At 40.9% G+C, this 13,412-nt stretch overlaps 1 protein-coding gene across 1 annotated transcript in view; it reads right to left on the minus strand.

The window, feature by feature from the left end:
• The window catches only part of LOC118334329 (collectin-12-like), a 42,125-nt gene that overhangs the window by 11,296 nt on the left and 17,417 nt on the right, over positions 1–13,412 (minus strand). The window contains exons 3-9 of the mRNA XM_035670210.1: positions 9,125–9,247; positions 6,073–6,159; positions 4,889–5,932; positions 3,425–3,982; positions 3,198–3,340; positions 2,946–3,055; positions 2,679–2,803 (exon numbers count right to left, since the gene is read on the minus strand). Coding sequence (XP_035526103.1) covers positions 2,679–2,803; positions 2,946–3,055; positions 3,198–3,340; positions 3,425–3,982; positions 4,889–5,932; positions 6,073–6,159; positions 9,125–9,247 — 2,190 coding nt within the window. The remainder of the gene's footprint in view (positions 1–2,678; positions 2,804–2,945; positions 3,056–3,197; positions 3,341–3,424; positions 3,983–4,888; positions 5,933–6,072; positions 6,160–9,124; positions 9,248–13,412) is intronic.

Below are 13,412 nucleotides of genomic sequence, written 5' to 3' on the forward strand. Positions count from 1 at the left end.
TGCTGATCATAAGGATCATTATGAAATTATTAATAATAGATAAGTTTGCAGAATTTTTTCTTGCACCTTTTCTAAATATAATAAAGAAACAAAATTTCATCAGAAAACTTGATTAGATACTATAATTACCCAGATGATGGAGCTCTTGGCTATTCCATACATTTAATTGTTATATATGTAAAGTTGTTTATTCACAAAGAGACATTTTCTAAACCACTGCCTATGAGAGATTTCCCTGTTTTAATATTTTCACATTATGTTCCATATATGTATTTTATGACATTTAAATTTGTTTTGTATGTGCTGATATCGTTTTATTATGTAATTTAATTGTTTATTTATTTGTATATTATCCTTTTGTTAACAATAAAGAAAAAGCTTGCTACAGCTGCAAGTAAATCTGGGTAACCAAATATACCCTTCCTTTAATTTTTATCGTTTTCCTAGAAGCTACAAACGCTTTCTGTCTGTGAGTAAATCCTTTCCATCCGGTACAATGTAGCTACTTATAAATTATCAGTGGTGGCTTTTTATGCTATATGATCTAAATGCATTTATTACAATAATTCACAGGACAAAAATCATCGACTCCACACACAGTTTCTTTCCCATTTTATTGTGATCCATAGGAACTTAACGTAATTTCATTAAGGCTTAATATGCCTTGAGACAGATTACAAACTGCTACTCAATCCTTAAGCATTATATGAACTGGAGGATGTCAATCAAACAACAACTGATTATGCAAATTATAAACATGTAACATATTTCACATATTTTATTTGGCATAGTGAATAAATCATCATATGATGGCTACATTACAAAACAATGTACATATTGTTAATGTGTGCCTCATACTGTATAAAACTCATACTGGCAATCTAAAATCTAAGAAATACTGTCCTTTATAAAACAGCAGCACTGCTCACACTGAGCACCTATTCTTAAAACAAAACCCCAAAAAATGACATTTTGACGACGGTGAAATTTACACTAGCTTTTTTTTAGCTCAGTTTGCAGTCATTTGCTGATGATAGGTGGGTTCTTATCATTTACCCAGGAGCTTATTTCTAATCACAGCTCTGAATCTGTGACGTACTTACAATATAAAAATAGTTCCACTCTATTAACAACAAAATCCTCTCATATAGATTTTTTTTTGTGAGTGTGAAGTTTGCGAAGGCAACCAAGAAAATAAAATATGTAATATATGAAAATATGAAATTCACCCCCACCCTCCAGAAATCTATCTTTTCTGTGGAATATTATTTACAGATACACCTGTACAACAGTGGCTGCACCAAATAATGACTTAGTATAGCCTAAATAAATGCCTACATTCTCATGTTTCCTTCAGTACAAATACTAAATCAATACAATAGTGGGCTGGGTCTGTGCATGCTGTCTTTTGCACCATACTGTGTTGTAAAGTGCCTTCAAGACAAAGATTAGTCCAAGTCTCAGTGATGCTCGACTGAGCTGGCTTTATCAGAGTCTTCTAGTCATCCAGAGCTCCTCCTCTTGTCCTTCATTATCCTCACATCTTCAACCTCAACTTCAGCTTCTTCACCTTTCTCCTAGAGACAGCTCACACTGCCTTAGATGGATGCTATAAATCTGGAACTTTCACTGTGAAGAGAACAACAACAATTAAAACACATGAGGTACATATTAACACCTTTAAGATGTGCATACAGGCTGATACATTAACAGCTACAGCAACAGTAATAACGTGGTCCTCTGCAACCTTATTATAATGGTAATAGGAAACTACACACAAGTAAAAATGTTGCACCACAGAATAATGCAGACACACCTTTGGCCAGTTAGTAACACAAAGAGAATCATTTATGTATATTGTTTTTCACCAACTGCCTAAAGCTCACACAACAGACCGCTAACATTGTTACTGTTAAATCTGTCTCTAAGGGACATCAGCTTCAGTTTCTCCCTCTCTTTTTTTGTGACTGTCTGCTGATGCGATGGAGTAAAGCAGAACCTCCACCTGCAATTCATCCCCATACTCAAGCCTCTTCATAGACTCTGCTCACAGTTAGTGCCAGACTGTTAGTATTTTGATTAATTCAAATCTCTGTTTCCTCTCACAGCTTTGCTAGCCCTGACTCTTGCCTCTGCTCCATCCACTCAGCTAGGATAATTTACAACCCTGCCTACCATCTTCCCCTCTTCGGTCACCTGCTCATTCAGTTTGGATTTCTTTGGACTCTGGATGTGCACTCTTTGCCCCACTCAGCCCCGAACCATCTGCTTCAGCTCCACTTTCCCCTCACCCATCCTCAGACTTGGCTTTTGCAATAAATACCCTTATACCTCACTACTGCCTCCCCTTCTGTGTCTTCACCTGGGTTCACTAGATTACCTCGACATAACAGTTTCACAGAAGTCACATTGACAAGGCTGCCTGCTGATGTGTCTGCAGACGTTTTTTGTTTATCGGCTTTGTGACTGCAGGCTTCGGTCCGATAGTGATTATTTCAAAGTGCCAAATAATTGGCCCAATTAATTGAAATACTGATTAATAACTAAGCAAAAATGAATGGACTTGGACTTTAAAACACCAACTCAAATACACACACACACACACACACACACACACACACACGAAATTCAAAAAAGTCTGATATATAGAAAGTACTGACAGTCAGAGGCACGTTCACAGATAAAACCGATGCGGTCGGTGCAGTAGAAATCATTCCAGTTGGCATTATGGATAAGGCCAGCACAGTCCTCGCCTTCTTCGTGGCCATGGGTCCAGTTATCAGGCTGGCCAGGCTTCCACTTCCTGATGGCAACAACATATAAAATATGTATCAAAGTTCGAGCATCATACATGGTGTTTATTAGTTACACCCACAGAAGCTTGTTGTTTGCTAAAAACACATATTTAAATATTTGCTGCAAAACAATTTAGCTGGTTTACTCACTTGAAAACAGGTATAGTTCCATCCACCCATTTCCAGACATTTTCCTCCTCCCTGTCAGTAAGGCCCAGCCAGAAGTAGCCTTTTCCTGCAATTGCATTTCTCACGAATTGCTACGGAGAGAAGAATAAAATATATTTTACAGGATAATTAGTTTAGAAAAAACAAGTCAAACTTATTTTATAAGATTGTTTGTCTAATTCCTTAAAGTCAGTACATGCATTAAAGTTACTATCAGGGCCTAACTTAATTTACCTGTTCCTCATTGTCGTTAATAATGAGCATCAGAGATGAAATGTTAGTACAAAACTGGTTGGACTCGTCAAAGTTGAGTCTCTGAGAACCAGAGGAGAAGTAATAGCAGCTGTCTCCAAACTTTCTGAACTCAGGCTGGCACCCTGAAAGGAATCATTTACATTATATTACAATATGAAAGTCAAAACAGAGTCTATTTTCTACCTCAATGTAACCGTTTAACTCACCAGGTGCTGCTGTGGTTGCCACGGGGAGCTGGACCTGTCGGGACGCGGAGCTATGTGTTTCCTCTGCTAGTTCGGTAGGATGAGTTGGTGTGGGGGGTTGAAGAGCGGGCTGAAGAGGCATTGACATTTCAGGAGGTATAGGTGCAGGTATCCCTGGAAGCCCTGGAGGACCAGGAGGACCGATGGGTCCAACTGGCCCACGAGGCCCCTCCAACCCTATAGGTCCCGTTGCTCCTCTAGGCCCCTGTGGCCCTTGTGGTCCTGGCATTCCTGACTGTCCATCCCTACCAGGAAGTGCCGGAGCCCCAGGGTCACCTTTTTCACCAGGGCTTCCAGGTCGACCTCCAGACCCTCTTGATCCTTTAGCACCTGGAAGACCCCGAGGCCCGGCTGCACCCTTTGGCCCTGTTGCACCTGGTGGTCCAGCGGCACCTTTCTCTCCTTTAGGTCCCACCAACCCTGGCACCCCTTTGTCTCCTTTATCACCCTTTTGTCCTGACTGGCCCACTGGTCCCTGGGGACCCTTGTCACCCCTGGGGCCTCTTGGACCTGGTGGACCTGAAATGTGAAAACAGTAGATGAGTGGACAGTGGACACTGTATGACAGAATATGCTGTTTCGCAGGAAAAACACATCATTTATTTCTTGTACTTGTACTCTCTTGTAATTGTATTTTCAGGTAAATATTATTTTGTACTAGAGCAGTGGTTCCAAACCTGGGAGTCGGGACCACCCCTAGGGGTCGCCAAAGCTTCCCAGGGGGTCACAAAGCCTTTTTGATAGTAAAATATTATTTAACTAATAATTCAAACTTTAATATATATATATATATATTCACAGAGCCTTTACTCACTGCTAAACAGTCTCGTCATGCATTAGAACAATGGCCAAGGCACTTGTACTTGTTATTTTAGTAAAAATGTACTATCCATATACAGAGTAATACCTACAATAATTAAATCACAACTTTAATTTTTATGTGGATGTGTGTTATGTGCATTTTATTTATGGTAGAATTAAAGGTCCAACATTTAGTAGGCTCTATTGGCACAAATGGGATATAAATATTCACAGATGTGTTTTCATTAGTGTATAATCACCTGAATCTAGGAATCATTGGGTTTTTGTTACCTTGGAATGAGTTGTTTTTATACACAGATGCAGGTCATCTTACATAGAGTCCGCCATGTTCAACTACCATGTTTCTACAGTAGCCCAGAAAGGAAATGCCACACTGGCTGTAGAGGGGCGTTTGCATTTTGCATGTTTGTGGCCACTGTAGTTTCTCCTTCACACTTGGAAGGGGATGGTGAAACGAGGAAGTTGTAATCTGCAACTACACCACTAGATGTCACTAAATCCTACACACTGGATCTTTAAATCAAAACCCATAAACCCCTCATGACCTGATTTTTTTTTTTTTTTTACTATTTCCAGGATACACACCAAATCTTCTGTTCTTACCCTGCAGGATGGTGAAGTTAGTGATGAGCTGTGAGTGCTTGCTGTCCACCAGCTTCATCTCCTGCATCACCATAGAAAGGTTGCTGACCTCTTTGTCCAACCTGGTTGTCAGGTCATCTTGCTGGGCGCGCAGCTCTTTGCTCTCGGCCATGGCCTCTGTCACACTACCGTTCAGCCCCAGTAACAGGTCTGAATGTTGCATCACTGTCTCTGCGCAGGTCCTCAGGCCATTCAGGTCGGAGCTGATGGCACCTAGGAGCTGCGTGGCAAAGCTCACGTTACCAGTCACACGGTCCATGTCATTCTCATGTCTGTCTAATCGTGCTTCCATCTCATCAAACTTAGATGAGGTGGCGTTATCGTGGTCTCTCTGGTGGTCCATCAGCTCACGCAGGCTCTGGTCATGCCCCTCAGTGAGAGCTGAGGCGTTCTGGATCTGGCTCACTAGTGTGCTCAGCTGAGCCCCCAAGTCATCCAGAGCTTCTCCGTTGGACCGGGCCAGGGCTGAGTTGTTGGCTGCCAAAACCTGGAGATTCTGCACCTTTTCCTTCAGCCACTCAGTATCAGCCCGGGTCTGCCTGGCTGTCTGCTGCAGACCCTGATAGTCATTCTTCAGTTTCTGCACTGCCTGGCCTGCATCTTCCACCGTCTTCTGCAGCGTGCTGAGCAGATTGCGCTGCTGGGACTGGGTGATGTTTAGTGCGCTGACACTAACCTGGGTCTGGCTCTGCTCTTTGACCTGACCCTGTATCTCTGTCTGGAGCCGTGCAGTGTCTGACTGGAGGTGATCAATCATGCCACTGTAGGAGGCTAAGGTCTGGTTGACCCCACGCAGTGAGGCAGCGTTGCCTTCCAGATAACTCTGCAGGGAGACATGACCGTTTTGCATGTCATCTCCTGTGATACGAAGACCATCCAGCATGTCTCTGTTTCGGGTCGCCCTGATAGCAATGTCATTCAGTTGATTCTGTAATGCCTCCAGATCGGACTTGAAAGTCTTGATTTCACTTGTGGCATTAACTGACTTCTCTCCTGCCTGATTATCTGAAAAAGTGACACAGAAAAAGAACTTTGTTACAGTAATAGAAATGAAAAAGAAAACAACCTTGAGCACAAAGTTAAAATGCCCAGCTATTGCAGAAGTATCTTTATTTGAGATCTAATCTAGTGTTAATAAGACTTACCTAGTTTCTTTAAGTCTGTCTCCACAGCATTGATCTTGCCTCCATAATTCTGCATGCCCTCTGTGACATTGTCCATTCTCTGGACCACTGAGGAAATAGGAAAGAGAATGTGTAGACTGTAAAATAGATAAGTACACTGTATACACTTACAGGGAAAAAGCAATTATTTAAGTTCATTTTTAGTTTATTTCCCTTACTAGTTTGATAAGATAGATAGATACTATACTCCACTACACTTCAGAGGCAATTATTTTTTACTTTTTACTTACAGATTAAGATTTTCCAGAAGAAATCTATGACCAGTTTACAAAATATGATGCACTGTTACAGATTAAAATACCCAACAGTAAATACATCAGTTAAATGTAGCTCCACATCCACAAGCTACAACATCAACATGTTGCTTAATTAATGATGCATTAGAAATAATAATCCATTATATGATATTACTGGCAGGAGCCATGCTGCTGCTTAATGAGTGCTTTTACTTCTGATCACTTAACTAAATTTAGCTGATAATACTTTTAAATGTAGCTGAAGACATTTACCTCTAATGGAGTAAATTTGCACAGCTTTGCTACTTCTACTTTAGTAAATAATCTGAATATAACATGTAAAACTGATTTTGAACAGCAGAGGGTGCTGCTGTATTCATTCCTCTTCTGTGAATTACTGGAAACTCAAGCAGAAATTCTGAACAAAGGATGTTGAACGGGGTGAAGAGTTTCCTATGTTTTTTGTAACCGGGCAACTGTGTAACTGTTGATCAATACAAATCTCAATTTTCAGAGTACATTCACAAATTCCACTTCATGAGTATAAACAATATCAAAACACAACGAATACCACACTCGTACACTCTAATTTTGGTTCCACTTTCTCTCTTCTCCTCACATCTGCAACGAGAGTCAATCTCCTCTCTGCCACAGTTTGTTTTTTTGTCAGTATGTGGGCGTCTAAAAACTGCACTGGAAAACATCCTAAGCTTTCACTGTTATCATTCCAGAAGTGACAAAAACACGAAACAATAACATGGACTTGGGACAAACAAAAACACATATGTCCAGTTTCAAAATTGGTCAGCTGCTGGGAGTATACAGCTTGAGTCTTCTCCCTCTCTTTCTCTCTAAAATGCTGATTTCTTTATCTTTTAGAGTATTGACAGATACTGTATATGCCTTATTTGTTGCCCATATTCAAGATTATCTATATTGCTACAGCACTCTAACCTGGCCTTGGTAATAGTGAAAAAAATGTAATACAAAACAGAAATGCCTGGTGCATTATCTTCAGTGATGTCTAACATACCTTCCTATTCCCCTTGGTTAATCTTTCCATCCTCCCACAGTCCTATGTTAGAAAGGTTTATGAGTTTGGGTTACATAAGGTTTCTAATTTGAGTAAGGCTTATTGACTGCCTATTGTGACCCAAGTTACTGTATGAGCCATACTTAGGCAGTTACCCAACACGAGGCCCAGCAGATTAAGGCTGATCAATGCAGCAGGAGCAGCAGAGACGGCAGGTAACACAAATGATACTTTTAACTTTGAACAAAATGGGTAATTTGGAGAACCAAGACTAAAAAACATCTTGACTAGTGCAGAAAACAGTATTTATGTTTGCTGATAAACTACGGTATATGCCGTTTAAAGGGTGTAAAAGATAAAAACACAATACAAAACCCAGCCTACTCTGGTTTCTTGCAAACTCAAACTATTTTGGACACTTTGTGAGTCAACCTGTGGTTCATGAGACAACAAATTGCTACCAAGCCATAAAATCTCCTCTGGGTTGGTAAGCCCGAGAAGTTGCTGCGTGGTCATCTGGTAGACATTAGAGCCAAACCATGAAAATCAGATGGGCTCCATGCTAACACAGACCTAAAGTTGGAAACTCAAAACAATCCTGACAGCACTTATAAGGCAAGATTTAGATTTAGATCTTAACTTGTCGACCATGTTTTGAATAAAGTCATTCCCCACTGGGTGAAGGCAGTTTTTGTGTGTTGGTTGAGGTACATGGTTCACCAGGTTAGGGTGCCTGTGGAGCAATATTTCATCAATATTTTGCTAAAGAATATTTTGACAGGTTTTCTTTGATGATGAGGCCACAAATGTGTAAGACTGGACAATACACAAAATGCATTCCATATTGATGGCGCCTGCGATAGCTGAAATTCCTTTCTGTTTCTATTTAACATTATTGCCCTAGTTCAAACAGGGAGAAACAGCAAAAAACAAATGGGTTGCAGTAAGGACAAGGCTGCACAACAAATGTGTTTCCAATCTCAAGCTATGGCTAATCTCAGAAAGATATGAATTCAGTGGAGAGTAAACAATGGATTCTGTCAAGGGAGTCTCGTCAAGTGGTAAATTTTAGGATGAACTGTCTGACTTGGTTGGATGTAGTTTTACATTCTGTTGCCAGTGATACAAGCCATTGACTTTCATCACACCTCAGAGAGAAAGACAGGCAGAGACCAACTGTACATGAGGGACAGGGGACAAGGAAGTAAAGGGAATTATGAACAAACATCTGTTTCTCTATGCTGAAAAAAAGAAGATCAAGACTTGATAATGTCACCAGGTGACCCCTTTTAAGTCAAGATTAAATATTTTAATCAAAGGAAACAAGATAAAAAGGCTAATAGTCTATAGCCATGTTGGACAATCTTGAGACTGTACTTAGGCACGTAATGCTTTGAGCTAAAAGCTAATGTCAGCATGCTAAACATGTGACGTGACATTGTTGACAGGATGATGTTTATGTCACAATCTTAGTTTAGCATGTTAGCATACTAAACTATGGTATAAAATATCTATAAACATGCACAATTTAAGACTTTTTGACTTTTTAACCACTGGGTACTAATGCATTGTAAAGAAAGTGGACTTGAAACTCAAGATTGTGGGTTTTCTTATTATTGTTTTATTTGAGCAATTCTGCATTGAATTTAGGACTGAAAATACTTCGATTGGAGGTTTGCAGCAGAGACATGAAAAAACTACAGTATTGTACAAGGAGTAATTTGTGCCTTCAGTTTAGACTTACCTTTGTATCCAAGGACAGCCACTGCTATGGTGAGCAGTGCACAGAGCACATACAGCAGTGCAATAGCCACCCTCAGTGCCCAGTCATTTTTACACTTGGTGCACTCTGTACCCTCTTGAATTCCTGCAACATACAACAGAAATTGTGTGACAAATCCGTGTAAAGTATGCACTGTTGAGAAGCAGTAGTAACTCAAATATTGTGCAACATTAGCAGGGAGTTAGTATAAATACTCCAAAGTCTTTCATTCAAAAATGAAATCACACAGGATGTTTTTTCATTTCATTACTAAGTTTAGTACTGCATGTCGAAAGCGGGACACGCTGTGCCTTTCTTCAGCCAAGTATCAATTGAAAACAGTCGCCCTCATGAATAGGCAAGAAGACTCACTACGAAACTTGAAAACACTGCACATGTGTTAGCCATACGATAGAGAAACCAAACCAAAACAGTACCATTTCACTTCTGCGTCATTCCTGGTTGCCATCCAACCTAAAACCACAGTGCAGTGAAGCTTTTGGTCATTCATGTCCCAGATGTTCCCTAGTGTAACACTACATCCTGAAAACCACCAACACCATGTGATATAATGCTAAACATTGTACTATGGACAGGATGTTTACTTGACTTCATTAGAACTGACCATGTTGCCTCTGGCAAGCAGAGTGAGAGGGCAGCTGGTGTATATTCACAGCAGGCAATAAAGATCTATCTGTAGATGGAGCAAACTTTAAATAAGATTATATAGGAAGACAGAATTTGTGGAAACCTGAGAGACTTTATCAGACAGGAAGGTTATAAAATAAATAGAAACGGTTTAAAATACACTTTTAGTGTCGTAATACCAAACCTGCCTTTAAATTGAATAAGAAACATGAGCAGTCAGACAATCTTACAGGTTAAAAACGAGCAAACAGTTTAGCCAGTTTAGCTACTGCTTTATTTGGAGGTTAAACCAAAAGTGAACACACCCACAATTTTTTAATTGCATAGAAAAACAGTGATTGTGCACAACTATGGCAAATACGGTAGTTAAAATAAAGCTGGTGTTTGTTTTCTCCCTGCTATTCTGGTGGTTTGATTATAACCTGTCTGATCTGCTTGTGTTTCTTTCCCCCTTTTGTCTTTGCTGTCACCACATTCCAAGACCGCAGCAATTTCTTTGGTGAATCATTATTGATATGTCAGTATCATTACTGTCGTCACATTCTGAAGAATAGCTGTCTAACGGCAAAATCCTTACGGGGAACAGAAAACACTTCAGGCCTGACCCAACGCCAGTGGCGAAACATGTAGGCTTCCCGAAGCGAGCTTTCAAACATATCTCTCATGCTCACTTTCCAGCTGGGAAGCATCCATCCGCTGTGAGCACCATCGAGCTCGTGGGTTTTCGTAACCTGTCTTCGTTCCGCGTTCCTCACGCCGCAACACAATCACTGTGTACAATGTGACAGTGTTTTAATCTAAGAACTTAACACATTTAATTTAGATTTAAGTCTGGCAGTTAAAGCCATTCTTCATCCTTTGGTGCATGATTTACATACAGACAAACTGTTTCCTATACAGGGAAAGATACATTATATAAGATATATATACAGGATTAACAGAAACCCAAAAGGTGATGAAATTTTCCAATTGCCTACGGCTATCGGAACGTCAGTAAAGTTGTTAAGCCACCCCCATGGCTAATTAGCGACTTTTTAAATCCTGTCCTTTAAAAGCATACGATTTTGTGTTTGCACAACTTCTACCAATATGCCAGTCAGTTCCCACGGCGGGCTGTGCAAACTTCCCTTTAAGATTCATAATTTAATGGTGCTGCTTTTGATTAATCTGGTCGACATAATCACACAAATGATCAAAAAAAAAAACTCGAATATTCGTAATTTTGTCTATTATGATCGGCCAAGTTTGACAGGGGGTGAGGCATCCCCACGGGGATGAGTGTTCTTCTGGTATGTAATACAGTCACCATAGTGACCTAAAGTGCCCTAGATGTGTACAGTCTTGAATAGAGCTGAAATTGGTTAGCCAGCTCTGTTACAAACTCAAACGAGCACACACAGGCTCTAGCTGCACCAACTCAAAACAAACACCAGATTCGACTGACAGAAATGGTTGTGCGTCAATTCGCGCGTCCATGCGTAGACTGCTTTCGCAAATCTCATTGCCCTCGTTTGTAATCCTTACAGTCCGTAGCTAACGACAGGTGTGCATGTGAGTGCCATTGTGGCCTAGACACGCAAATCCTTCCTTGCCATGTTAGCTCGAGTCGGGAGGTTTATGTACCAACCAGGTAATTATTAAAAGATCTAGACTGGAATATGCCTGAGAGGGAGAGTTTTGACCTGGATGTTAAAGTATTTTGTGATAGTTATTCAGTTTTGACCTGTTGTGTGGTCCTTGGCTCATATGAGCATTTTGAGATTATGGGCTGACGGCGGTGAGGTGTCTAGGTTTGGTGTAGAGAATTATCTGCACTTAGTGGTTGTGTTGCCCGCGGATGGTGGTACTATAAATATACTTATGTTATATATCCACTCTTCTGCTTTGCTTCTTGACCAGATTTTTGCTACTGGTCTAGCTGCTGTTTACATGGGTGAGTTGTCTTTAAAGCAGAATGTGGTCAGGACCAGTGGGGGCTTCTCTGTGGAGGCTCTCCCACACTGGCCTCCCCCAACATGAGGCTCTCAGCAGCAGCATAAGGACAACAGTGGCCTGCATATCCCATGTCTGGATCGCACGGCCTGGGCCCTTTGAGGTTGGTCAGATGTTATGTTTTGCACAGATGTGTGGGTCCAAAGCCGAGAAGGCCAAAACCCCAGTACCCCTACTGGGTGGTCCTGGCCCACCACTTGACTGGGTTAGGTATGGAGCCTCTGTGGCTCACTTTCAGTCCCATCATGGTGTACATGACTTAGCTGTTGAAATTTTGCAGCTTTCCCCAGTGGAAACAGATAGACCCTACCCCAAGAAAGCATGTTTTTGACGTTTTCAAAACGTGTAATTATTTACATAGCTGAAGATGATGTCAGAATTTGAAAGTGAATGCAATGGTCGAACTCAGGAAAGCACATTTTTGGTGCAGAGGGCCATGTTGAAACACTGACTCTGGCAAGCGGTGGAACAACTTTTTCCTAAAGACACTTACATGCTTTGATTATTGATCAGCATGAATGTGGTGAGTACACAACATTTCACCGGTATACGATGATCTCCTGACATTTTCTTTTTATGTTTCGTATCGCTGGTTTTATCCCATTGGTTTTATTGGTTATGAAATAATTGTTGTCTTCAATTACTAATTTAAGTTACTGCATGTCGGAGAAGGCGGGACCACGCTGTGCCTTTCTCAGCAAGTATCAATTGAAACAAGAGGCGCCCTCATCGGAGATAGGCAAGAAGACTTCACCTACGACAAGCTTGAAAAACAGCCTGCACATGTGTGTTAAGCGAGTACAGATAGAGAACAAACGCGCGGAAGACAGTACCATTTTCACTTCTTGCGTCAGTTCCTGGTTGCCATCAAACCTAAACACCACAGTGCAGTTGAAGGCGTTTGGTCAGATCACCCTGTCCCAGATGTTCCTAGGTGTAAACACTACATCTGAACAAAGGCGCGAGAGACGACCATGTGATATAATGCACTAAACATTTTACTATTGGACAGACTGTTTACTTGGACGTGTCATTACGAACGTGCGACCAGTGTTGCCTCTGGGGCAAAGCAGACCGTGGTGAGAGGGCGAGGCTGGGTGTCATATGTCAACAAGGGCAGGGGCAGAAACAGAAATCTATTGCTGCTAGGGCGATGAGCAAAGACTTTTAAAATGAAAGAATTGTGTAGTAGGAAGACAGAATTTGTAGGAAACCTGAGAAGAGCTTATCAAACAGGGGAAGGTTATAAAATACAATTAAAACGGGTGGAGAATACAGCTTTTAGTGTTCGTGAATACCAAACCTGCTTTAAATTGAATAAGAACATGAGCAGTTCCAGACAATCTTACAGGTTAAAAAACGAGCAAAACAGGTTTAGCCAGTTTAGTACTGCTTTATTTGGAGTTAAACAAAAGTGAACAACCCACAATTTTTTAATTGCAATGTAGAAAAACAGTGATTGTGCACAACTATTGGCAAATAACGTAAGTTAAAATTAAAGCTGGTGTTTGTTTTCTCCCGCTATTTCTTGGTGGTTTGATTATAACCTGTCTTGACTGCTTGTGTTTCTCTTCCCCTTTTGTCTTTGCTGGTCACCCAACTTCCAAAGACCGCAGCAATTTCTTTTGGT

This window comes from Morone saxatilis, unplaced genomic scaffold (genome assembly GCF_004916995.1).
Source record: "Morone saxatilis isolate NCDOM2014 unplaced genomic scaffold, NCSU_SB_2.0 Contig23, whole genome shotgun sequence".
Taxonomy (NCBI): domain Eukaryota; kingdom Metazoa; phylum Chordata; class Actinopteri; family Moronidae; genus Morone; species Morone saxatilis.